General features: G+C 47.2%; 1 protein-coding gene across 8 annotated transcripts in view; it reads right to left on the bottom strand.

Moving 5' to 3' along the window:
* FHOD3 (formin homology 2 domain containing 3) overlaps positions 1-27,528 on the bottom strand; it is a 427,395-nt gene that overhangs the window by 108,646 nt on the left and 291,221 nt on the right. For 4 of the 8 annotated variants that reach the window (XM_053664320.1, XM_053664321.1, XM_053664323.1 and 1 more), the window contains exons 10-13: positions 26,972-27,213; positions 7,565-7,666; positions 4,336-4,677; positions 3,850-3,924 (exon numbers count right to left, since the gene is read on the bottom strand). In XM_053664320.1, the coding sequence (XP_053520295.1) occupies positions 3,850-3,924; positions 4,336-4,677; positions 7,565-7,666; positions 26,972-27,213 (761 nt within the window). The remainder of the gene's footprint in view (positions 1-3,849; positions 3,925-4,335; positions 4,678-7,564; positions 7,667-26,971; positions 27,214-27,528) is intronic. The other 4 variants (XM_053664324.1, XM_053664325.1, XM_053664326.1 and 1 more) reach the window with 1 other exon arrangement.

Raw genomic sequence — 27,528 nt, 5'->3', positions numbered from 1 at the left:
GAATTACGAATAACAAGCTTTGGGGAACTTTGCGTCTGAGTCTGCTCAGCCACAGGGCAGGCCAGCTGCTTCCCCTGCACTAGTCAGGGGTGTTGTGTCTGGGACCCCGGGACCTCCAGGGTCACTATGGCACAACTGCCCCAAAACCTTCCTGCATATGGTGGCTCCAGTCCAAACTCCTGTCAACAGAAATCAGTACTCACCATTCTGGGAAGCAGTTTGACCTCAAAATGGAGCCGTCCTTTGATAGAGTAAGTCTACTTTGGGGAAGTTATCATGACTTTATGGTTATTTATATACAGAACATGTCATGCGGGAAGATACTCACTGGAGCATTATTCAGGTCACAGTGAAAAACTGTAAACTACCCAATCAGCTAACATATAAGAACGGAATATTACGCCATTAGAAATCATTGCCAGTTTTGTAACTGATAATGCGGAAAATGTTTATTTTATATCCCAATGTTTTAATTCAGCATACATTTATATATGCTGAATACCTATATGTTTGCTGAATTAAAACATCGGGATGTAATAATATATACCAAGTTTGATCACAACTGTATAAAAAAACTTTTAAAGGTCAAACATTATGTGTAGGAAAAGAATATACAAAACAGATCTATGTTTAAAAAGTGGAACAGAGAGAGAATGTCAGTTTTCCTTAATAGATTACATTACTATCATGAGAAATAGGATATTCACATTTCCCCGAGTCTATCCTGTGGTGTTAAGTCTCCTGTGCCGGGCTGTGTCTCTATTTGTTTGGTATCACACGTGAGGCCTGCGCTTGGCACCAGGCCCTCCGCCAAGCGGATGGGGACCCAGACCACGCAATGTGACGCCATCATCCTTCCCTGTGACCACGCCACCTTTGTGGGACTTGGTTCCTGGCAATCATTCTCTCTTTTCTTTAAAAGCCCAACACTCTATGTGTCCAATTGGTTAACTGTTTCTCTGAGTGTTGGTTTGATTTTTCGAGAAGATGCCCCAACCACAGGCCACGGAGAAGGCAGGGAAGCGAAGGGCGAGAAGAACATGGGAAGGAAGGGAGACACAAAGGAGGATGAAGAACAGCTCAGGGGTGAAGAAGAAGGAGAGAAGCACGGAGGCCGCCAGCAGGAGCCGGGTCCTCAGGCTTCCCCCTGCAGCCCAGCAGCCTGGACTCTCATCTCGTTATTTGACGCCACTGAATCAATTCCCTTCCAACCAAAAGTGCGCATCTAGTGGAATGTTATAGTAGGAGCACTTTACCAAAATCATGTTTAAATGATGCTGTGGAAATAAGACAAGCACAGTGCTGTTTTTCCCTCCCTGGGCTTTTTTTTATTTGTTTTTTTTTTTTAATAAATGTGTGGTTGCCTCTCATGTGTCCCCTACTGGGGACCTGGCCTGCAACCCAGGCATGTGCCCTGACTGGGAATCTAACCAGCGATCCTTTGCTTCACAGGCCTGTGCTCAAACCACTGAGCTACACCAGCCAGGGCCTCCCTTGGCTTTTCTATAAGCTAAGCAATTAATTCAAATACTACATATTCCATCATTTTGCTTCTCAATTTCAGAGAAACTAACTGGATCATGCAATTCTCTATTCAGTTGTTTTATTATTATTATTATTATTATTATTATTATTATTGATTAACCAGTTGATCTCTAGAACAATCCCTTTAATTGTCGTCATCCATGGATCAGTCAAATCTGTGGCAGGACAGGCCCACAAAAACCACAGTGAGTGGCCATCAGAAAATTAATGGGAACAAGCAATATTTAAACCGTATTCAAATTCCTGTCAAATATTTAAAAATCGTAAACTTTTCTCAGTTAAATCTAAGCCAATCCTCATTCACAAACATGTGCCTATCTTTTGCAATTTCTACATATATTCATTTCAGCGATTCATATGCTTCTACTGCTCCCATCCCCCAAGAGCTATTGGTAGTTGTGAAACCTAGAGACCAAGTTTGAGGAATCCAGGTCCCATGAAAGCCCCATCAGAGGCTGTGAGACCATCACCAGAAAGTCCTGGATTGCTCTCACGAGCTACCACCCCCCTGCTGGGGAAGATGAGGTTATCGAGATAATTCTGTCCCAATGAAGTAGACATCTCTTAACTTGTGCATAGAGGCTATTCCTAGAGGGCACCAGAGCCAGGTTGGAGGTAACCGACAAAAATAGTGGGAAAGACCACAGCAATCCCAGAATTTCAATCTGGAAGAGAATGGCAGAGTACTTACACCTCACAGACTCCGGGAGGTACACAAGGCCGGTCTGGAAACAGGAAGACGTGACTTTTCAGATCCTTGAGTTCATATCTGCTTTTTAAAATGGATCTGCCATGGCCATCCTAGGGTCTCCCAATTTTCCTTTCCTGCTTTCCCTTCCACAAGTGCCTTCCACTCTCAGGGGGTAAAAATGAACATTTTCACCAAGGCTACATCTGTGTGGGACACCACTCTGAGCTGTAAAATCTCTAGGGTGCCAGGCAAAGGAATAATACAGGAAAGCATCACTTCAGAGCAAATGACTTAAGACACACTGAGGCGGGAGAATGCGGTGCTCTGTTCACCCAGAGACAAGCTCAGAGCCGGGTCTCAGGCACCGTCCACTCGCCCGCCTGCCTGTCGGTCGGACCCCAGAGGGAGATGGTTGGCAAAGGGAGCACAGTGGCTTGTTTGAACTGAAACACGAAGTCAGACATTTTCTGAGTCTCAGTAGGCATATGGAAGTGTCTTCCATGATTTAATCAGTTAAATCCAAAGCCCTGCAGTTTTGACAAAAATTAATTTAGAGCACATATATAATAGACAAATTACACCCTTTACAACTATGTAAGCTTATGGTAAAACAAACAAACAAACAAAAAAACCCTTGACAGGCTACTTAGAACTTTGAGGGAGTTTCAAACTTCTTTTAGGTTGAATGTAAACAAAAACGGTTGATGGCCACAGCTCTGAATTCATTCTTCTATTTGCCAGATGGACAGTCTGATACCCACTGGACTGGGCGTTTTGTGGTGTGAAAGAACTGCCCCCCAAGCCCTGGTCCTATAAGGCTTCACTCAAAATGATGTATAACATCGGGCTAGACCCCCATGCTGAGGGTCCCCCAGGAAGTCTTACTGACCAGGACTTCCTGGAAGAACCCCTGGCAGGCAGCAGCCGGGGCCTGGGATCAGGACTCACTGTGTTCATGCGTCCACGCAGGAGAGAGACTGACAGACGGCCCCAGAGAGAGGCCTATGCAAGGTGCAGGTTAGGACTGGACTTTGGAGCAGGCTGCCCAGGTGGAACTCACGCCCCACTCACCCACCCTTGCTTTGCCTCAGTTTCCTCTTCCGGAAATAAGGGTGAGTAATAGAATCTACTTCCTAAGGGTTAAATGATATTTTAAAGCACTAGTTTCATGGACAGTACAAGGGCCTGGCTCTTAATACATGCTCCATAAATGTTAGCGGTTATTTTTACTCTAAGATGGGAGTGGCCATCAGTGTTAACAGTTATTGCTTTTAGACAATTGATTGCTCAAAATATACACCCCTCTGTTCCCCATTCCTGGCTCTGCGGAAATTTCTAATCCAGGCAATAGCCAAGCACTGCTGAGAATTCTCTGTGCTGTTCTGATTTACACACCTCCCTCGCCCTGCCCTCCTCTCCAAGTTTTCTAAGAATTATTGAAGTGTTCACACTTGAAATAATGTAACTGAATTAATGTCCATGGAGTGATTCACACGGCAACTGTTTGGCATCTTGTGGGAAGCTGTGAGCAATCTTTGAAGGAAAAATCCATGCATTAGAATAAAAACAGGAAGCTATAGACAGACAAGGGGGAAAAAAATAAAGACACCCACCTATTAGAAGAGAAAGACCGGAAGTTGTAAGGCTCGGAGGCAGAATATGCACTCAAATGGAGGGAATCAGAACAACTGTTAAAGCAAGAAACACCCACTCAAAACGTGGCAGGGAAAGGCCACTAAGCACTCTGCTTAGTTCTGCAGGTCAGAAAACACCCTGTGCCAGACAGATGGGTGCGAGATGTATAAATTATGTCAGACCATGCAAATTTTTAAAACCTAACACTTAAAATCCATTTTTAGTAATTGTATTATAACCAAAAAGCCCCTTAATTCAAGGAGATGACAGTTTCCTTGTGCATCTTGCCTAACTCCTGGTAAATATTTGGTCAGTGGTCAGAGAGTTAGTTGAAGCCACAACCAGACTCTGCTCTCCCTGGAATCCACTCACACAGCAGAAGACCAGACAGTCAATGCAGTGAACAGGCTGCATTGCCTTCCCCCGGTTAACCTCACACAGGCCTCCCTGTGCGCTGGATCTACCTGTTTTCCTTCTGGGCCTCGGCTTCCTTCTCCTTGGTGGATAAGGGCGAATCCTCAAAGTCATAGGAGAAGAGGTGGAAAGGGCTGTGGGGCACATAAGGAAGCTTTTCTATGGTCCTTGATGCCTTCGGGCGGCTGGATGTGGTGGAAGAGGTCCGAGCGGCCGAAGCAGGGGTGGGGTTGGGCAGCAGGGCCGGTCTGGAGGACCCACTGCCCCAGGGGCTCCCCCCTGCAGTGCTGGCTGGAAGCTGCTTCCCCTGCGAGGTGGCACTGGAGGCAGAGAGCAAGGTTGGACTCCCCTGTCCAATGGGGTTCTGCTCTAAGGCAGGCCTGGCCTCACCGCTGGTCCAGCAGGAAAAAGAGTTGAAGGGAAGGGAAGAGGGAAGGAGGGGAAGGAAAAAGATTCAGAAGGGAGGGAGCAAAGATTAGGAAAGAGGAAAAAACATGTGAAAACCCACTACTGTTATGGCCACTTAGTTCAGAATCCAGCTGTGCTTCTTGAGGTGCAGCCTAGAAGCCCACTGCCAGAAGCTTTGGTTTGCCCAACAGTCCTGGTGCCCAGGGCTTGCCAATCTGGGAGGTAAGACCCACCTGGCCTGTGGGCATCCCAAGGCCTTTGGGAGGGGATTTAATGGAACTCCAAAGGGTCTTCTGCACCCGCCCTTCGGCCCCCTGGGTTTCTCCCCACTGGCTGTGTGGGCACTGGAATCTCGATGATTTGGACTTCACTTCCTTGTCTAAGTCAAACACAATATCTGTCTTCTTCCTAAAAAGTCCAGCTTTGAGGAAATGACATCCCACAGCCCAATACTCACTGCTTTCGGTCCTTTCTTTTTACGTTGTTTAACTACAGTTGTCCCCATTTCACCCCCACCACTCTCCCCCACCCCACCCACCCCTACCTCCCACACTCAATCCTACCTACCCCCCACCCCAGCAACTGTCTTTGATAAGAGAAAAGGAACAGAGATGCCAGCAAGGAATTCGAAGAGCCAGGCAGGAGGGTCCAGCCTAAGGAGAACACGTCTGACCCTTTTCACACTTCCCCAGGCCTCCTCTACCCTTGGGCCCTGGCTATCTCCTGCAGACCAGCCTCATGCTGCCACGGTGCCAGTTATAAAAATACGCCACCCTCAGAGGACTGGATTCCGACCACTTTGATACTTTGATGCACGCCTTTATAACCTGAGAATTCATGTGAAACTCTGGATTTTTCAAAACCAAGGCCCCTCTCCCAGAGAACCCAACTCCCAGCCATGCCCCTTTGGGGATGGGATGTGAGCTTTTTCTTTCTTACCTCACATTCCAAGCTCCACCCACATATAAGGGCAGGGACACACACTTTCCCGGCCTGATGGGAGATGAGACCACACTGACATGCTTAGTGCAGGCCTGGCACACGTGGTGAGCACACATGGCAGGTGCACATGGTAGGTCTACACAGTGGGCACACACGAGGAAGCAGCCAGTAGGAGGGCAGGAACAGAAAACACCAAACCCACAAAGTAAGCAGAACCTTTCCTATCACTTGAAAGTCAAATGGGTTTACACCAGGGAACCAATAACATCCAGATCGATGTTAATGGGTACTGCGGGTACTGCTGAGATCGAGCCCTGTGGTTGAGAATGCACGCCTTCATTTCCTAAAACTGAAAAACCTGACGTAGGCTCTGATCAAGAGCAGCCTCCAGCATGAGTCATGTAGCCAGAAATACCCCAGAGGGTAGCACTGCCACCATCTACCTGTGGGCAGAGATGGCACCATGTCGGTAGGGATGCCTTTCAAAGCTGCCCATTCCAGTTGGACTCTTCCATCTGGTCCACAGGTGCTGAACTATGTGAGTCGCTGAGGGGTGAAGGGCTTGTGTGTATGGGGGAGCAGTGGGGGGCAGAACGTGAACATCTCAGCACCTGTGGAGCCATGTCCGTGTATTTATCGAGGGTCTCCATAATTTCCTGTGGCTAATTTTCCACTGCAGGTGGGACTGTCAATTAAACCTCCACCCTCCCCAGAGCACCCCCGACTAAGACATCACTACCCCAAGCGGGGCTCTCAGGATGGGCAAGAAGCCTGGTGAATGCCGACCTTTCTCGCCCTCTCATTCTGAACTGTGTGGCTCACTCTGTGGCCTCAGCATTCCTTTCCACTCTCCGTATCTGCTGGCTTCTTCCCAGAGACTTCCAAAGCGGGGAAGCAATCACTAGTCTGTCAGTTCAGAGAGGACCCCCTGACCCCTGGGAGTGGTGGGCATCTCAGCGTGTCAAATCAGCCTATTTGAGGGCTTTGACTTGTGCGGGTGACCTGGAGACTGAGGCCACAGCAGCAAAGAATCACATTGACTTTGAGCTTGGTAAAAAAGATTTTTACCTTAATTCATCCTTTTGATGAATGAGTCTTTTGACGTTGCTTATTTGTGGGAAAAACTAACAGTAAAAATGTCAGTGTGCAGTGCAATCAATCAAGTGGAGGGAACCAATTTAGAGTTATTTTTGAATATCAGAAAGTTGTATTCAGAAATAATCAGAAAGTAGCCATGATCGGTTTTTACTCTTCATATAGACATTGTCTGGGGAAAATGCACACGAAATTTAAAGCCATCTGCAAGGTGCCTGTGTCTGTTCCACTGTCTGAGGCAGAAACTGGGTGCCCCTCAGAGAGGGGGCAGAGAACAGAGAACTCTCCAAAGGGCCATAAAGCTATGTTAGTTGTTCTGGCCATAAAAATAAATACAGGGAATTTTTTCTACGCTGTAGGGGGTAAAAAGCGTTCTTGCCCATTTGAATAAAAAACAAACAAACTTGCATATTTGCACAGTAGTTACCCACACAGTTTAGCTGATATTACACAAGTAAAATTAGTAGAAAGAAGGACACACGCACAATCACTCTCACTAAAGGGCTGAAAGGGTTAAAACTTTCCATCAGTCTGACTGAACCGAAGTACTTAGTGAAGGAGGGAATGGTGCAAGGAAAAACCAACTGGGTGAGTTTTCCATAAAGCATGGTTAGAAAGGCAGCGTTTGAGTAAAACATCAAGTTCTCTAATGAAAATGTGCTCAGTGATTCCTACAAATTAATCATTCTGTGGCTGCGTGTATAGGGTCCGTACAGGTTTGCCAGTGGGAGCTAGTGAGGAAGGGAGGAGACTCTGGGAGGTGGCTGCAAACTACTCATTAGGAAGGAGCCTTGGGCTTTTAGTGGGGGCCTGGGTGGATCCAGCCCTCGGTACCTGTCCTTGCCCTGACAGGGGGCATCGTCCTCTCTCTCTTCCTCTGAATTGGGCTCCGTGACTGGCTGCTCCTCTTCCTCCTCCACCTCCTCCTCCTCATCCCTGAGATAAGGCCAAGAAAAGAGAAATGCACAGAGACAAGATGGAGAAGCAAGATAAGCGTTACAGACAAACAGGAAGACGGAGAAAAAAAAAAATCCAGCTGGCTGAAATGAAGAGCACATTCAATCTGTTAGGAGAAAGGAAGACAGTTCTGAGATGGGGAAATTTAAATGTGGGGTGCAGATGCAATAACCCAGCACAGGCCAAATTTCTTCGTCAATTTGGCTGGATGCTGCTGCCTTGTCCCCACCCGGGACTCCGAGCAGCTTCTGGCCCTGGGCAGGACTCTCATGTGGTTTTCCTCCTCCACACACAGTCATGCAGTGAATGCTGGGTGACGCCCAGCTCCTGCAGCAGGCAGGGTCCTCACCTCCTCACCGCACCGCTGTTGGTTAGAAGCCACTGAGGTTCAGGCCATAGGGCACTGACTTCCACAGTGGACACAAGGTTTTTGTGTGCCGCTTTCTCGTTCTCAGTGAACGTGATTCACAGAGCAGGGAAGGGAGGCTGAGCCACCTCCACTGCAAGGGTGTGCTCATGATCTGGGTGGAGTTGACCCATGTCGCCTCTGGGGTTTCAGGAGTAGCTGTAGCTGTAAGGCCACCCTGAGTCCGGAGCCTAGTGGGAAGGCTGCCTGTGAGTGACACCGACTGGACAAAGGCAGAGCTGAAAAGGGGCAGGGAAGCAGTCCCCATGACAATTTCAAAACCTGGATCCAGTACTTTTAAGGTTCCATTCTAGCCTTTTACTAATGGAAGGTGATAAATTCCCATTTTTGCTAAAGATAGCTTAACTTGGGCCTTGCCCTAGCAGTGAAAACATTACAGACTTTAATAACTGAATCATTACCCGCCTTTGGCCTCTAAATCCTGCCAACATCTGATTTATGTCACTCCCCACATGAGATACCTACCCAAGGCCACGTGCGCTTCCAAATGCCCTGACAAAACAGTCGAGACACTTGAACTCCAGTGATGTTTACCTTTTTTCATTTCGGTCCCTCACACATTAGTCCTCCTCGCCATGATGCAGAACTAGCCCGCCTTGGAAATCTTACATCCAGACTTCCTACCCCTGACCGTGAGCCCCCACACACCGAAATGTCTTCTGCGACCTCATGCTGTCCATCCTCTACTTTCTGAACGTCCACCAGCTCCCTCTTCCCTTCAGTCCTTAGGAACCCACCAAGTTCACCTTGTCCAGATTTTTAACTTTTTGTCTCATTGATCATCAGTGGCAATTTTTCTTTTTACTGACGTATAAAATAATGGAAAAGTCCACACATCACTGAAGCTTCACAAAACAGATTCATCCGTGGAAAGAGCATCCCTTTACCCTCCCTTCCAACTGCTTCCCTCCCCTACTTCGAAGAGCATCGGTTAGCTTTGCACGTGTTTCTTCCCCATCTAAAATGAATTACACCATGTCCAGCTTCTTTTGTTTAATGTCACATTTGTGAGATTCGGCTACACCGTTGTATGTACTTGAAGATCATTTGCTCTCATTGCTGTATAGCATTCACTTATATAAATATACTACAATTTAGTTATCCAGTCTACTGTTGATGGTAATCAGGTACTGTTCAGTTAAAAACGACGCCCACAACCTTCAGCCTGAGGCCATGTTCCCTCGGCTTGATCTGGAATTTGCCGATGTTATTACTCTCGGTCTACTCAGAACCCTCAGATCTCCACCCTGCCATCCAACAGGTCTCTCCTCTTTAAAACAAAACACTGAGCCTCTCCCTCCAAAATGACTTGACTCACTTGCTTCCCCCAGGTGGTCGAGTCGGGAGCAAAGTCCACTGGAGAGGAGACGCTTGGAGCCAGGCTGCTGGGTTGCACTCCAGCTCCATCACCTACTAGCAGTGCCACCCTGAGCCTTACCTCCCTCACCTCAAACAGGGTGCCAGCAGTGCCCCCCCTCCTAGGAGACGTGCTTACTATGTAAAGTGCTTTGAAAAAGTGTGATCCACAGTGAACAAATCAGCTTGTTTCATCTGTTAGTGACCACTATCATCACGGTCTTTTAGGCCCTCTTACGAAAATCTCTAACATCTCCACCAGTGGCTACTTAGAACGCCGCTTGGTTGGTTAAGGAAGGGGACACAGTACCACGGGCCCAGCAGCAACACTGCCCTTTTACAACTTCCCCCTGTGGAAGCTCGTCTTTTTGATCCCCTTCCCTTGCACGTATAGTTGTCCCACAGATGTTTGAAGGCAGCAATCCTGAGCTACATCCCAACCTGTTTCCTCTTTAGGCTCAACATCTGATCCTGCATTAAATCTTCCCGTGGCCCGTGTGTATCATAGCTCTGCTCTCATGAGTGGTGGGGCAGGACCAAGGGCAGGACCAAGGGCAGGCTGGGAGGGGCCTCTTCCGGCATGCCCTACGGTCATAGCACTGGCCTTGTCCTACCACCCAAATGCGTAGAGAAGGAAATACCCTTCTGAAGGGTACAGGACTTTCTATGCTGGATTTTACTTAGTTTCATCCTCTGATGAAATTAGTCAAACAGGATGATATTTTATGTGATAATATTTAAAAGTAAATAATTAGTTCAGATAATTTTGCTTTTTCCCTAGTTGAATTTTCTCTTAAAGTATAACTTAACCTTGTTTATATTTATGCAAAGGAATTCTGGGATCTTTGACATCTGACTTTCAAATACTTCTGGGGGTATCTGGCTGGTTTTGAACGATAAAGACTTATGCTAGGACATAGGCCCATTCTGAACTCATCAGGTGTTTTCCTCTTCTCAACACACAGTCCCAAACTGGAGGCCACACTTTTCATGTTGGAACAGCAAGCGGTGCACAGGCTGCCGACTCAGATGCTGTGGCCCACAGGGCAAAAGACAGCCCTCCATGGCAAAGAAGCACTTGGCCCAAAATGTCACCAGCACCCAAGCTGAGAAACCCTGCCTAGAAATACCGCAGCACGTGTGTGCCGGGATAGAAGTCTAGGAATACTTGCAGAAGCAACCTAACTGTCAAAAAACTGGATGCAACCCCAATGTGCACCAACAGGATAAAGAAATAGATCGTGGTGTTCCAAGCAGTGAAAATGGATGACCTTTAGCTTCATGTGACAATACGGGTGAATGTTAGAAGCATGATGTGAAATGAAGAAAACAAGTGTAGGAAAAATACTATATACTTTTCATAAAGTTCAAAAAGGAAAAATTGTATAATACGGTGTTAGGTTGTACAAATATGTCTGATAATACTAAAAACAAATAATAAACCAATAAATTAATGATAATTAATATTTAAGAGTGCTGGTTACCCAGGTCCAGAGATGGGAGAGTTGGAAGTACACAGATAAAGGTTACTTAGGGGTAATAGTCTGGGTTTTTTAGCTAGGCCACAGTCTCACTGATGTTCTTTATATTAATATGTAAATTTTATATAAAGATCTATAAATAAAGACAGGACCAATGATGACAACGTATCATAAACCAAGGATTATGATTAATCTAATTCTGAACGATTAGAATTTTTAAAATAGATTTTATTTTTTAGGGAAGATTTAGGTTCCCAGTGAAGTTGAGCAGAAGGTGCAGAGATCTCCCATAGAGAGTAACAAAACAAAATTGAAAAGCAAAGAGGTGCAACCATGGGACAAGAGCCCTCTCTCTCCCTTTAGCTACAAATATTTATTGGGCATTTATTATGTGCCAGATGCTTGGGTATAGTGTTTAAAAGAGGTTCCCACCCTGGGAGTTCACAGGTCCACGAGAGAGAAAGATGTTAACCAAGTAATTGCGCCAGGAAATAATTTGACTGAGGAAGACATCCACAGCGCTGGTGGACCAAACTCAGCAGGCCAAACGGAGATCGACCAGAGAGGACCGGGTGGGATTGGCACGACACTCCCTGGCTCACATACATCTACTAACCTTGGGATCAAGTCCAATTTGCCTACATAGCACTCTAACCGCATCGGCTCTCCAACTTCACATCCCACTCTCCCTTCGTGAAGCTCCACACCCAGTCTTCACGGTTTATTGATCTATCTAAGCAACAGCAAGCGCATTCAGCTCCGGTCCTTGCAGGACTCCTTCTCCCTGCTGGTCTGATTCCTCCTCCTCTGTTTCTCCACTGGCCAACCCCCTGCCCCACCCTAGGACATCAGTAAGTACTTGCTGCCTGTTTCCGTCCTTCGGTGCTGAGGATCCAGCACGGTCTTCATCATGGAGAAATTTGCATGGATGATCAAAGAGCAAGACTGGCAAGAACTGAGAGATGACCTCAGAGATCTCCTCACATACAGGAAGGACGAGGTCCAGAGAGGGCAAGGTCACATAACTTGCCGGTGAGAATCCTGGTCTGCTCATGTCCAGGCCTGCATCCTTTCCACCATGCAGGCTACCCCATGAAACAGAAGCAGACTCTAAACTGGTTTTATCACAGTGTCATCACTGCACTGCTCCTTCTAAGCAATAGTCCCCCGAACCCTGCTTCTCACTCCTCCTCTCACACAGCATAGACAACAAAATGCCATCTGCACGGCCTGCTGTGGAAGAAAAGACAAAGCTGTATGTGGCTCCCAGGAGACCTGTCCAGGGCCCCTGTCACTCCAGACCTGCCTGGTGGTCCTGCGCTAATCAGTCTCAACACAGGCAACTACCAGTAGCTAGAAAGTTCTGTGTTAGGGTTTAGATAAGATCCACACATTTTAAATGCTCCATTTAGTTCTGTAAAACACATAGAATGGATCATAATGAGATGAAAAAAAACATTCCATAGAAATCTTTTGTTAAACTTATGACAGAGAACGTGCCCCTTTGGGCTTCATCGACATCATTGGGCGTTAGAGGGCACTTGACCTGGAGTTTGAACTTGTCCTCACAGTGACTCACAATTTCTGTTGGCTTTAAGGAAGTTTTTAGGTTACCAAGGGTCCAAGGTGAGATTTAAAAATTTCCAATTAGTGATCTTAATCACTTAAGACACATATCTGACCAACTGAAGCAGTGACTTCATTCGAAAATACAGTTTTGTTATCCACCAAAGAAAATGTTTCCCTCCAAAGAGTTTTGCCAGCCAAGAGAATGAAAAGACATCTAACGCAGCCCAGCTGTTGCTCAGACGTTTCCATGGTGAGAACCCAAAGTTAGACAGGAAAGTATTTATTGTCCCTGCAGCACGCAAATTTTAGGAGGAGCATGAAGTTCAGGCCGTGGATACTAAATATACCCAAGAACAGAACTTTAATAAATAAGCCATTATTTTGCTATTTTGTTTTAGAATGGAATACTAATGGATCCAGCACATTCTTTCTGCTGAGAACATGGAGTAGTTTAATACAGAATTCCAGTCTGTGGATATAAACATCAATGGGTGGGGGGGGGGCGCCACAATTTGTAGTCAATTTGCAGATTTATACATGTGTAAAACAAATCAACCCAGTGATAGCTAAGGACCGTGCGAGGTCTCACTACTTTCTTCTGTATGTACTTTGATTTTATGTTTTAAAAAAATCTTTATTCTAAGCCAGAGATACTAGTAAACCAGTGTAAGCGTCCCTGAGAGGTCTCCGAGAGTGGAACAGAAACTAGGATGGACGTGCACTGGAATGCTCTGTGAACTTGGGGAAACAGCAAGGATGCCAAGGGCAGTCCCAGGCTGCTGGTCTGCGACAGCTGAAGAAACAAACCGTGTGACGTTGGCCCAGCGCTCCCGTCTCTAGAAGTTGTTCAATCACTTGTCTAACACGTTGTCCAATAAGCTCATCTCTAAGTGTTTCAAATCATGGCACTTCTTACACACGTTCTGTCTTATGTTGTCACAAATGGGAAGGGAAAGATACTAAAGAGGGAAGGATTCCTGGTTAGAAAGAGACATAATATGTATGTGTTTAAGCAGCGCATATCAAATGTGCCCCGCCATGAGGAAGCCAGCCGTGTTTCAGAGTCTTAGTGTGCAGTGATATCTTCCTAACTCGTGACTCAGTTTGATTCTAAAACTCTAATTGCCTTTTCTGATGCCTAGGACTGCGATACACCACAGTCAATTCTTAATATGGTAATAAAGTACAGATAATTGACACCTAGAAATAAACCCCAAATCTTATATTTCAGCCAGGGTTCTTCCCAACAACCTCACTTTCTATTTTCTACCCCTCAAGTCATGCTCCGACTTACCAACAGTAATCACATGGACTTGGTTGGGTAGCTTTTGCTTTCTACTTCATTGACCATCTCCTGGTGTAGATGCCAGTGAAGAATGAATTCTACAAAATGGACATGATTGGCAGGCGGGGGAAAGCAGCAGAGAGCCAGGACTGTCTACAGAGACCACCACCAAAGGAACAGGGCACACATCACAGGCCCACGTGTTGCCCGGCACACTTGCACCATTTCCAGTGTCCCAAAGAGTTTGGGGCTCAGCCCGGTCCAGGAAGGTGGGCCTGGGAGACCCAGTGACAAGTCCTGCTGACTTTCCAATGCATGCCTGAAACTCTCCACATTATTCCACAGTCAACAGCACCCTCCAGCCTAATTAACCACCCTCACCCTTGTGATACATTATTTGAAAATGTGAATGCTTAGACCCTACCCTCAGAAACTGTATTCAGCTATCTTGGAATGTGGACTAAGTTATTTTACGTGCTCCCCAGGGTTGAGAATAACTGCCCTAGTCCGAGCTACCACTGTTTGTCAGTAGTTTGAAATCAATAGCAACCAACAAGTATTCCCATTTCTACTCTCCTTCACCTACACTCTGATCCCTGCCAGGCAGACGGGCATCCGTTCAGATACGCACAGCCCAGAACAGCACACCAAACAACAGCCAGACTCTGTGCTACAGTTTCCAAGACCCTGCATGACTTGACCTGCTTACCGTATAACCTCATCTCATCTGTGTTCCACCTCTATGTACCCCTCCACACGCTGTCACCTTGACTCTTGAGAAACCGGTGAATCGGGTGGGTACATCATGCCTTCTCCTCCCTCTGCCACTGCCCAAGGCTCTCCAACAGCCCAGGCAGCTCCGATCATTCTTTAGGACTCCTGGGAAGCCTCCCTGGATTGCCCCCATCCCACTAGCCTCTTTTCTAAAGAATCTTTTTAAATTAATATTTAACTATGAGAATCCACACTCCCTTTGAAAAAAGGTGTAATACTACTGATAAAAACTAAGTCTCCTTTTACTGAAGGTAACCACTGTTATAAGTTTGGTGGATACATTTCCAGGTTAAAAAAGGCAGACATACTATCCTGCAATCTTTTACTGTAGCAATTGATGGGACAAGTACGTTGGTACTTCTGATATCGTGCATTTCTTAATGCTGGTGGCTTTCCATCATGTGGCTAGCCCATGTTCTACCTTATGGAGCCATTCCCCAGTTTTTTGCTGTTACAAGTGATGCTGCAATGACAGTCCCCCCACATGTCCTTGGCACATCTTCACGTTCTCCTCAAGGGCGTGTCTTTGCATCCCTGTTACTCTCTGCCATGCAGCCCTGTTTGCTCCCTTCTAAAGTACTCTTCCAAAGCTATACCTGCTTACTTGCTACAATATTAATGTGTGCACTGTCTCACGAGGCTGGAAGCTTCATAAGGTCGTGTTTACCACTGTATCCTAGAACCTAGAATGTGGCAGGCACGAGACAATATAAGTTGGATGACTAATGAATGAATATGATTTTGTTCTCCTTTAGCTCATGAGCTAGTATTTGTGCCTCAATAAATGCAGCGCAGAGATCATTATATCCGGGTCCATAAAAGGCCAATACTAAGTAGTCTATCAGTGTAAGCTTCTGCGAAGCGACATGCCCAGTACTGGGCTTGTCTTCTAGAAATGTGCAGGCCTGCTCGTTCACGGACAGACACCACGGCTGGGCTCCCGAGTCTCAGCCATGTTTTTACAAACGAAGGCATTTCACCTTTGTTTCACAATTTTTCCTAATTCCTGATCAAAATCATTTACCCTTATAATTCAAAGGCAGTTTTACAAAACTTGTTTTGGTGAAAAATATATAAACAAAGAAAGATATCTGCTCGAGTCAAGTTACATTGCCTTCATTTGGGAAGGCCTGCGTTGGCACGCAGCCACGAAACCCTGCCCCCTCGGCCCGCCCCTCCCCAGACCTTTGGGGGGAAATGCCTGCGCACAGCAGGTCCTGACTGGCCACTTCCTTGGGAGGACCCATCTCTTGTTAATTGTTAATCTCATGTTTATAAAGCCAGAACCACAGAGCTGGAAAAATAAAACCTCAGGAATGAAATTATTTCTCTGGGGCAATGTGCATATTGTAATTGAGTATTCCTGAGGTGTGATATAATTGCCCCTGAATTCCTCACTGAGTTTTGTACTTCGGGGAAGCATGCTGTATCAGGATGATTAAAAGGCATTTAGGTCGCAGATACCTGTCCCAAATGTGCCCAGGCTTCCCCGAGTTCTGCAGGGCACTTTCTGAGGGCAAGGGGCAGGCTTTGCTCTTCTTTGCTGGGCTCTGCCTCCCAAGGGTCTCTGCAGGAAAAGCAGGCTCTACTGGGAGGCCTGCAGTCACCCATTTATTTAACAAACTCTGTGCCGGGGACTCTGATGTTAAGCACTTTACATGGTTCACTCCTTTTATCTTCATAGGAACTGCTAAGGTAGGTACTATGATTACCCACTTCACTGAAGAGGAATTGAAGCACAGAGAGGTTAAGCAATTCTCCCAGAGTCACACAGCTAGTAAGCCAGGATTTGAACCCAGGTGATCCAACTCAGCATTCAAGCTCCTAACCACCATGCTCTGCTACCTTTGCTAAGATCATTTCTTTGTGGCTGGAAAAAGAAAATGTCTTTTCTACTTAAGAGCTGAAAGAAGCCATTAATTCTTCCTCCTTTCAGATTCTTTCCTGAGTGCATCTATGTCTCTTTGCACTGTATTCTCATGCACAGGGAGCCTACCAGCTCTCACCCCCCGCCCATTCCACCGAGGTCCCATTCCACTAGAAGGACAGTCGATGACAAATCATAGTAGAATGGTGACTGTAGCCCGTGTTAAGTCTCATCAGTTTCTGAACCATAAACATTACCCCACTCGGGAATGAATAGTTTTTCGGCGTGGATTCGATGCTTCTATGACCACTGTTGGCTTGCCCAGCTCATGGTGTGAGACGAGACGAGACCGACGTTTGGCCCAGGCTCTCCCTTCTTGCCTTTCTTCTTCCATTTCTAGAGCCTAGTCCCAAAGGGCTCCCTTGCAAGATGCTTTCCCAGCATCACTTCTGCCAGTCTTCCTTTTTCACCCTGTCAGATTTGGCCTCTTCAACCTAAAATTTTCAGGGTTTTATTCCCCTGTTCATTCAACCTGCCTCAGGGAAGAGTTACTACCAGGCTCCCCCCACAGACTCTAGTCAAACACAAATAATCCCACTGCTTGTTCCGTGACTGGATTCAATCTGCTCAGCTTAGTAATCATTTCAAAGCCTCTGCTCCGTTTCCAAAGGGATTCTGGGAATTGCAGGGGAAGTAAAGAGAGAGGCTCACTCTCCAGAAATGCCTGTATCTTCAAGAACTGCCCAGTTAAACCAAAGTCTTCCAGGAGGGACTGGGAGCCTTCAGAGCACAGATGGAAAGGTGTGCGTTGTAAGAAGTGTGGCCTGTGCACTGGTAAGAGCAGATGGGCTTGACCCTGAAGAGAAGACTTAGCTGGAAATAAGAACCTTTCCTTCTCTTTGAAGGGTGTCCACCAGCCCTCCCACCGTGCATGGCTTGTCTCTTCCCGAAACATCACACTAAGGAAGGCCGCTCTAGCTCCAGAAACATCCACACTTGCAGACAACCAATTTCAAGGTTCACTGACCTGGAAAATAAGTGAACTTCTTGGTTTCAGCATTTCACAAGATGATGATTCTACACTTTCCTTTCTAGGGCCTATCAGTTTGTTTTCCCTGGGTTATGGCCTCTAAGCCAAGGCTTCGACCCTCACCTACATGTACCTGAGTTCCAGAAGTGCCTATCCAATGACCAGAGACACCTCAAACTTAAAATGCCCACAGCTTTGCTGAGTGGCCTTACAGCCGCCCCATGACGCTGGGACGGTGGCTGCGTGGGAATCTCCTAGACTCCTGTCTCTTTCTCACCATACAATCCAGTCACCGTCCTGCAAATGTCGTCAATCTCATCACCCGCCCCCACTTGTCATCCTCCCACGTTGGGCCCTCCCCACCTCTCCCTGGACTGTTTGCCGCCTGCTCTCTCCAATGCACTCGACACGCTGCTCCCAGAGTGGTCCTGCTGAAACACAAACCTGACCTCACCCCCTCACTTAAATTAATCGGTACCCCGGTTAAGTTTTAAGGATAAAATTTGCCCTTTTCTTCAAAATCTAGAAAGATCCTCAAATTCAATTCAGCAAATTCCAAACCCTACTCCCCACCCCACCAAGAAATGTGCGATCTGGTCACAGTGAAATCTTTGAGAGACCAGGAGTCCTGCCCCAGAAATGAGACGAGGCTCTACAAAGTGACTTCCTCCACATGCCTCAATGCCACTGCCTTTGTGTGGTGGAGGCCTTCCATGTCCCAGGCTCACTCCCCTTTGTCCCCCGGCCCTCTCCCCCTCTATCCCTTCCTTATTCAATACTCAGAGAAGCAGAGCTTCTTGGCCACTAAATGATACATATGAACCGCTGGCTGTATTCCAATCACACCTGCCTCAGGAGGTCATATCCCTTGCGGGAGAATCCATTTATAATGAATCATTTACCATCAGATAAATCTTCCCAAGTAGCTACTTGTCGCTCATGGTGCTGCTGGTTGTTAATCTGGTGGTTGTGAAATCCTCTATGTGTTTGTGCCAGTGCACAGCCTCTCCTCTCCAGGTTCTCTCTGTAGTTATTTAACAATTACCTTCTTTATTAGAACAATATCCGGGAGAGCTCCAGGGCATGGAGCAACGGTAATAACAACACTGAGCTAAGCAGTCATTTGGGCTGCCTCTCTTAACCCGCCTCCCCTTATTAAAGAGGCACCGTCAGCCTGAATTTTCAGTGGAGGCGCCTGACGCCCAGGCCCAGCCTGGCAAGGAAGAGGGACTTTGGCTGTGAAGACCATGCCTGTACTGTCAGTGACCTCAGCTGCTCTACTGCATTTGGCCAAACCTCCAGGAGCCAATACTGAGCAGGTCACCCGAGTCACAGATTTTGCAGGTTAACACCAATTATGTAACACCTACTAGTCTCACAACGGTTTCTGCTTGTAAATCCATTTCTCATTGCCAGCTGCTTCCAAGGCAGAGCTAGGGGGTCTCTATTTCTGCTATAGACCCTGCAGCTAACAGGCAAATGAATTCCATGACCCCTGGCAATGAAGTCCCATGGACAAGATCTGAGACAGACCACAGAGTAATGCACTGCCTAAACTCAGCATCCAAACTTGCCTCCTTCCTGTCAAGATTCAGGAAAATGAGCTCACCCGCACCACACCGGCCCATGACGAGGCCGCCCCAATTGCCCACTGGTTCCTGCGGCTGGTGGAGAGGTGCCAACCCCTTTTCCTCTCCCTGCAGGGAAACAGAAACACCACGCTCTCCAATCACCTTCCTCCAGCTCCCACCCCTAAGGCTTCACCAACCCTCAGGCTTGGCTCCCCGCTTTCCACCACCCACTGGGCCACTAATTGGTATGCACCACATGTGTGCCTCCTGAAGGTGAGGGCAGCGTGGCCTCCTGCAACTGATAGTAGCTGCAGCTTCCAGTCAACCCGAAGTTTCTGTCTGCACACCTTCGTTCCTTACCCCACCACCGAGACCATGGCTGGTTTGTTAGGATTAACGGGGAAGGCTTGTTCCAATGTGGCAATTATTGCTCTGGCATTTTCAGAGCTCCTCTTTAGGAACTGTCTGCGGTGCCAATTTATGAGAAAAACAAGCAAATCAGGATGATTAATTCGGGATAGGAATCAAACAGTGACTGTACACAACACAGCTCATTAGGATTACCAAACTCCAGTAAACATTCACTCTGAATGATGCTTTGCTTTCTCAACAAATCTAATTCATCCCCAAAAGAGAAAAACTTGTTATGACTGAAAATATTCCACAGGTTCAGAGACTGGCTCCAAGAAAGTGTGGTTCTGAGTGCCAGCTCTGGGCCGGGACTGTCTGGGTTCGAATCAAGCTGGGCCATTCCCCACCTTTGAGGTTCAAGGCAAGTTCTTTAACCTCTCTGTGCCTCAGTTTCCTCATCTATAAATTGGGGAAGAGACTACCACCTATTTCATGTAAAACTGCTGAGCACAAGAGCCAGCACGAAGTAAATGCTCCAGAACTACCGGCTCCTGCTGTCACTAGTGCTCCAACTACTTGTCTCCGAGATACCGAGAGAAGAATTGCAAAGCCTTCTCCGAGGACACCACGGAGAGGTGGCAGTTAGAAAGAGGACACACTGTCCTGAGAGAGCACGACACCTTAAAGCCACACAGGAAAAACTCACAAATTTGACACTGTAGCAATACAGTTTATGCATACCTCAAAAGATACCCTAAATTAAGTTAAAAGATATTTGGAAAACAGGGAGAAAATATTTGTGACATAGTTGTCAATATTTATGTTCTCTCTGCTTTTATATCTGAAATTTTCAATATTAAAAACAAAGAATGGCCAGCAGTAAAAAGTGCAAATTAAAATGCCGAGGCCCATTTCACTTTTCAGAATCACAAAACGTTTGAAAAACTCTAACCACCCAGTGTGGGTGCTGGTGTGGGAAAATGGTCAGTCATGCCGACGGTGGGACAGCAAACCGGATTAGCCTTTTCAGAGAGCAGAGTGGTGATACCAGTATTCAACATGTCTGGGTCCTCTGATCTATAACTCTGTTTCTAAGACTCCTAAGAGGATGCTACCATGTGCACGAATGTGTGTGTGTTCACTACAGCAAGTTTGGTACCAAGAAAAACTGGAATCCAGCCATAACAAACTGAATGAAGGTATTTCCGTACAGCGGGATACTAGCAATAATTTTTTAATGTACTGACATAGAAAATCTAAAATTAATAATATAAAAAGTTGGCAATATGCATTTACAAATTACTTACTAATGCCAAGTCACAGTATGTTTTTTTATATCTACAGAATCACAGGGGTGAAAAAATAGGCCGTTTAATAAAATGGTGAAGGACAGGGACCATCTGAATTCTAAAGCCAGCTCCGCCATGTATTAGCTGTGGGCCTCTGGACAAGTTACTTTAAGTCCCCATGCTTCAGTTTCCTCTTCTGTCATATGGAGATAAGAGAACCTATCACAGGGGGTAATGGTGCAAAATGGATTTAGTATTCTGAAGTTCCTAGTATAATGCCTGGAAAATACTTCAGTGCCCAGTAGAGGTAGCTGCTGTTATAGCTGTTGTATCTTCCTCTTCGAATTGTATGACTCAGTGATTTCCATTTTATGTCAAAGAGTTGATCCCACATCCTTAAATCTTATATTGTTTTCATTTGAAAATATAAAATGTTGCTATTGATTCAATGCATGCTCTGTGCCAGAGGCCATCTCTAAGTTGACACACAGCTACTGGGGCGAAGCCAGGCACCCTCGCCCACACTCCAACACCCCTTCTATGTCCCACGCCACAGGGGCTCCAGTGGCCACGCTGGTGAGGACTTGTGCAAGTCGAGTGCCCCTTTGCTCCCCAGGATCCATGGCCTGTTCTTCCAGCTGGCACAGACCAGGCTTCTGAGGCTGGTGTCTGCATTCCACCCCCACACCAAACCCTGCCAGGCACACTCCTTGTCCCTGCAGCAGAGGTGGGCTGGCTGTCACCTACCTGGTCGGTACCCATAGCCTGCAGCTTACCCAGGCACGGTCCCTCCTGGTTTTCCCTTCTCTAGGTCCAGCTGGGGCCAGACCACATCTTCTCTCTGCTGCTGAAGAGATGGCTATTCTGGGTCAAACTACTGTGTCCAGTCCCTTCCAAATGCAAGTTCAGTCCTTGCCTCCCTGTCATCCTGTTTACTTCCTTATCACGTTCAATTCATTAGAAGGGATATTTCTGTGTTAACATACAGTAAACCTTTTCCCCCTTATTTGTATCCCCAATCTAACTAAAATACCTGGGCCTGAATTTAACATTTCTACTTCTTGACCACCAGCTGACAATACCACCAGCCAAGAAGAGAATGTCCATCATCCTTTCTCAATTCCACTCGATCATCTGTGACCACTGGGTGGACAGAGGTGGCTCTAATGAGCTTGTCCTTGTGTCCCTATTCCTCCAAACAGGTGCCTGAGCCTGGCTGTAGAAGAGCACGCCATTGGCCATATAACCATTGTTCTACATGCCATTTTGTTTCATGCTGGTGTCACAGTCCGTTATCAATTTATGGAATGTGATGAAAGTGAAGCTGATTGGGACGATATGCGGGGGCATCTGGGTTCCTGAGAAAAGCATGAGTTCAGTCAAGCCTTTGGTTCCCCAAGAGAGTTCAGCATATTTCCTGAGAATTTCCATTGCAAAACTTCACTAAATGGAGTTAAAACAAAAACAAAAGGACCTACTGTACTATCCATGTAGTAGCCTAGAAATTTGAAAATTATATTCTCTGAAAAGTTAAGTACATTTTGACTCAGAAACATGAGCATTTAAGGTAGACCCACATGCTTGTAAGAAAGCTACCCTCCTTCCAATAGCCCAAACACTCCCAATCTTGGCATCATCCTAAGGAGAAGGTAAAAATTACAACCAATTACCTGCCTGCCCTTAAGGCAGGCTTCCCAGAGTCAGTGTTACTGACAGTTTTAGAACAGATTATCCTTTGTTGCGGGGGCTGTCCCATGCAGTGCAGAATGCTTATTAGCACCCCTGGACTCCAGCAACCAGAGGCCAATAGCACTCCCGGCCCCTATTACAACAACCAAGAATGTGTGGAGACACTGCCAGGCATCTCCTGGGGGACAAAATTACCTGTGGTCCCAAACCCCTGCCTTACAGGGTCCCTGGGACTCATCCCAGCCTGCATCCAACTCCCCGAGCAGCTCAACCCTTCCCAGCATCACAACCAAACCCACTTTCTCCCAATTGGCTCTGTAAGTCCCCTCGTCTGACTCATCTCCTGCCTTCTCCAACCCCCTCGAAATTCCACTGTGTGGGGGGAACTCATGAGCAGCCATCAGCAAAACCCCCTGTAGTCAGGCTCTCTTCATTGACTATTCCTTGTTCTAACCCCGAACTTAAGGACGCTGTTCTCTACCGCCCTCTCACATGGCGCGATGGGTTCTTCTCTCAGACCCCACCTGCTCCCCTTTGCCAATTCCAGACCATTTTTCTCCTAACTTCCCTCAAGCAGCCCAGCCGTTCAGGACAGGGGTTGGCAAACTACAGCCTGAAGGCCAAACCTGGCCCACCACCTGCTTGTATACAGTCTGGCAGCTCAGGATGGTTTTCACATTTTGAAATGGTTGGGGAAAAATTTGAAAGAACATTTCATGACCTGTAATGTTCCAGTCTCAGCGCCCGTAAAGTAAGTCGCGCTGGAATGCAGTCGTGCTCGTTCACGTGCCTGCTGACTCCGGCCTCTCTCCTGCTACAGAGGCAAGATTCAGCTGAGGAGTGGCAGCAGACACTGTCTGGCCGGCAAAGTTTGACACATTTACTGCCTGGCCCTTGACGGAGGCAGTTTCCGACCCTTGCCTTTGAGGCACAAGGCAGCGGCGTGCACCGTCCAGTCCCAACCCGTTGTCATCAGATGCAGCCTGCCAGGCCGCTCTCCCGTGGGTCAGAAACACACACGGCTGAACACCAGATGGCACGGCTGCTAACATCAGTGAACGAATGAAGCTCGAAGTTACCTCCACAGGCTGGAATGTTGTGTGGAAATCAACAGGACGAAATTTAAAGTTCACCTGTTAAGTCCCAGGAAATGCTCATTCGCAGACAGACTGACACCAGAGCAGGAACAAGGCCTAGTGTGTGTTGACAGAGGTAAGAACCAGGATAAGTAGGAAGACATTACGGGAAAACATAATAGAATGTTAAGTCAATAACAGAGCTATCACATTATGGAGCAACTTGAGGTCAGTTCCTAATGAGCAGGAATGCACGAGGATAGAATGGGGCGCCTCGGGGAGAAGAGCACCGGAGCCTGGAGGGCACAGAAGGGCGCCTGCTCGGGGCTACTTGACCCTGAAGACTTGTCAGTCCTGAGACGACATACTATTACAACGTAAGCCAGAGACACTGGTTCTTCTGCTGATTAGATGCTAAGAATAAGTTTCCTTGGGAAAAAAAGGAAAGTGCCAACATTTTTTTTCCTTCCAACTAAATCTGTAAATTTAAGTACAAAGATGAAACCCACATAGTCACAAAGACGCTTTTAGGTGGCAGATGACCAATAAACCCCTTTCTTATTTGGTAAGTGCTTGCTGAGACTTGGTTTCTATTTCTTCAGTAGCCAAAGCAAAGCAATAGGAGTGTAGTCTTATCAGTCCTTAGAATCAAAGCACATAGCCCAGTGGGCCTAAGTCTATATAGAGACTTAGAGATCGTCAGCATTTCAACTCTTTGAATTTTTATATTTATCCTCAATAGAAACACATCTACATGGTGATTAAGTCAAATTCTCTCTAAAAAAAGTCAAGTGTAAATCTTATTCAATGACTATATTTAGGAATGATAGGTTGGGAAGTGGTTTTGTCTAATTCAGGCATTGAAAAGCAAAGGCCACAGGCTTGAATTTAATCTGCAACTCGGCCGCCTAGTTCTGTGGTTTGTCTCCAGGCAGCAACCCCCACCCCCACTCTCCCACCCCCCATCTGTCTGTTCACTTCTGGAATGCGGACAATGACACTTGTCCTGCCTGGATCCTATGGAAGAACAATGTGAGAGTTAAAAGATGTCACGGCCAAATGATGTAGAAGGGCCATCTGAGGGTGGAGTGCCATATACATTTTAGGACATCATGAATCTTTTTCTAGACTCTAACATTTTTATCTTCTTTTCGAAGATACCAACATTAGCTGGGTTACAGAGCTATAAAACCCAGCCTGAAATTCCTCCTGTGTGGCGTATACGGGCATGTTGCTACAAGTCAGCAGTAACTCGGGCCAGAACATTCAGGTAGGTGAAGAGTAATCTAGGTCAGGCGTGCCCCTGTGTCTTTCTGGGTCTACGGGGAATCTAACACGGCGAATTACATAATACTAAGGTAACGTTTAGAGGCACAGATGTCGAGCAGGTGACTGAGCTATGCGTGCGCAGATTGTTTCCAATTTTGCTTCTCGTCTCCCTTTCCCTCTGTCCCACTCCCAGCTCTGCCGAAATTGTCCTCTTGTTTCAGGGCCATCAGGCAAAATCTCCCCAACAGGCCTTATGGATGAAGCCACTTCATAGTCGTCAACCTGTAAGACCTAATCTGCCTTTACAAGCTGGAAACTGTATTTTTCTCAAACAAATGCTACAAAATTTACATGAAAGGCATAACTTCGGTAAAAGGAAAAGCCAGCGCTGTCTGAAAGGACTGAGAGAGCAGACCCGGAGCGGCGCCTGGGGCCTCCCTGTTCCAGGTCCCACCCAGCCCGGCGCCTAGGAACTGTGAGCTGGGCCAGGGACGGTGCACTGCACTGCCGTTACCTACCAGGAGGCACTGACACCTGAACTCGCAACACAGGGACCTCTAAAAAGTGTAGTGACAAGAAATAAAACAGAAACAAACATGACACAAGTCAGAGCAAAAGATCACAGAGAGCTGTGACAAGGCCTCCCACCTCCTACCCTCAGCATCTTCGCTGGTTTTAAATAGACTTTTTGGCCCATTGTACACACTTTCCACAAGCCTTTCCATGTTAATTTTTCAAGCATTAGCTGGATGCGGTGCTGGAGAAAGCTTCAAGGGTGTTTGAGCACCGCCTGAGTTCCCTGAAGATCTTAGATCACAAAGTGCAATGTCCATGGTAGGTGTTGTCGTTCACCAATCTGTTCAGAAGTTTTGGTCTTCTTTTCACTAAAATGGAGCTTGTTGTACACAGGCCTCAGAAACAGAAACCTCTGCACCTAGAGGCCTACATGGTGAAGAAGGGCGTCGACATGGATGGCCTTGCGCATCACTCTCAGGCCAATGCTCTCCTCTCCCTGCGACAGAAGGCACCCAAGGCCTGGGCTGGGTCACACATTAGTGATTCCAAGAATATCAGGCCACTCAGGGCACTTCTCAGTAGCAGTGGGGGAGGGCAGTCCCTTAGGAATGGAGAGGAAGGAACGTATCTTGATCGCTCACGTAAGGTTATCCAACTTATTCCAAGTCCCGTTCTTCTTCGCCATGCAGCCCCCTGGCCTACATCTGGCTCCGGGGGGAGCTCCATGACGGGGGAAATGCTCCAGCCGAAGGAGGGGAGCAGGGCTTCGACCCAGTGGACAGCAGGAGGTGGTGCACCGGCAATTGTATCAGTCAGCCTGGTGGACCTGTTGGCGTGGACTGGTCCGCATCTCCCGAGTAAACTGACAGTGTCGGGAACGCAGAACCGGCCCCGATCCCACACATGGCGTGGCCGCGCTTCTGCTGCACCTGCGTTTTGTGGCACTGCTTCTGAGTTCCCTTCGATTTTGTCAAACTTCATCTTTTTAATACGTGTAATTTCTCACAGGATTGTTAACCCATCTATTTCTTCCTATCTACTTTCCTCAGTTTTACTTTCTTCTCCCAACCCAGATTTGAAGTTCCTGAGGGCAGAGATCAAACCTTTTCCATTTACCTGTCTTCATGCCTCAGACAGTCCTGGCCTATAACAGACACTCAGTGAAAGTCAAAACGCTTGCTGCGTGGCTGACTACATACATGATCACATTTGTGCTTACTGAAACTTTATATGTATATAAAATCATATAGCTTATATTCATGTGTGTATGATTTGAAACTCATACAGATTTGTTCTATTTAACACAACATCAACTACGTATTGTCAGGAATATCTCCAGACTCTCGCAAGCTCACATTTATGCGGTGGCAAACATTTATTTCTAGACCAAGGCTTTGTGTTTTGCATTCTTTACCACTTGATAAAGCACAGCTTTTCTAAACAGATGTTCAATGAGATAGGAAATAATATAAACACACAGGTGGGTGGAGAAGAGTTCATGGGGTGAATAAGAACAAATCTGTGCTTATCACCAGGGCCATCTTGCCCTAGGTAGCTCCCTGGGAATTTCTGGTGCTGTTTTAAAGGTAGAGAGGAGGCAGGAGGGGTGGGGATGGTGGTGGGCACCCGTGGTGGGCACCTGGCTATGCCACGGAGGGGAGTTCCCCTCCATGGGGTAGGGATCTCCCTCTCTACTAGTCTTGTGCCCCTCCCCACCACCGGGAGAATGCTTACTTTTCACGGAGATCTCGCACTTGACAGGGCGGGAAGCCGGGAGCTGACTGGGAGCAGGGACTGGTGGGAGGCGACAGAGGACTCCTGATGTTCTGTACTGAGTGCCTGCGGCTCCGCCTGCGGTCCAGGCCCCGGTGCTCACCCCCGCTGCCACCAGAACACATGCTGGCCCTCCTCCGGTCCCGGCGCCCAATGAGGGGGGGCTCAGCTGTCTCGTCACCATCCTCATGCCGGAGTGCCACCTGCAAAAGCAGAGAAAGCCCAGTGCAAGGTCAGACTGACATCCTTTCCTAGCCCCAAGGAGGACCGTGCACATCCAGCTCACCCCATGCTGTAGCCTCAGCGTCTCTGCAAGGTCTTCACGGCCACATCGACCCAAAGCACAGTCTGCAAACTGAAAGATGCTCGCCACTGTGTATTTACCCAGTCAAATGCACAGGGAAAGGACAAACACGATCCTGAATAGTTCTAACAAGTGTTTTGTAATTGCATGGCATTCGCCCTGGAGCCCAGCTCTGCCATTTCTCTGGGCCGCCCTTGCTCTTTTCTGGTCCAGG

The sequence above is a fragment of the Artibeus jamaicensis genome, unplaced genomic scaffold (genome assembly GCF_021234435.1).
Source record: "Artibeus jamaicensis isolate MK-2021 breed Jamaican fruit bat unplaced genomic scaffold, CSHL_Jam_final contig_354, whole genome shotgun sequence".
Taxonomy (NCBI): domain Eukaryota; kingdom Metazoa; phylum Chordata; class Mammalia; order Chiroptera; family Phyllostomidae; genus Artibeus; species Artibeus jamaicensis.
Note: the sequence above shows the minus strand (reverse complement) of the source record. Positions and strands in the feature narration are given on the sequence as shown.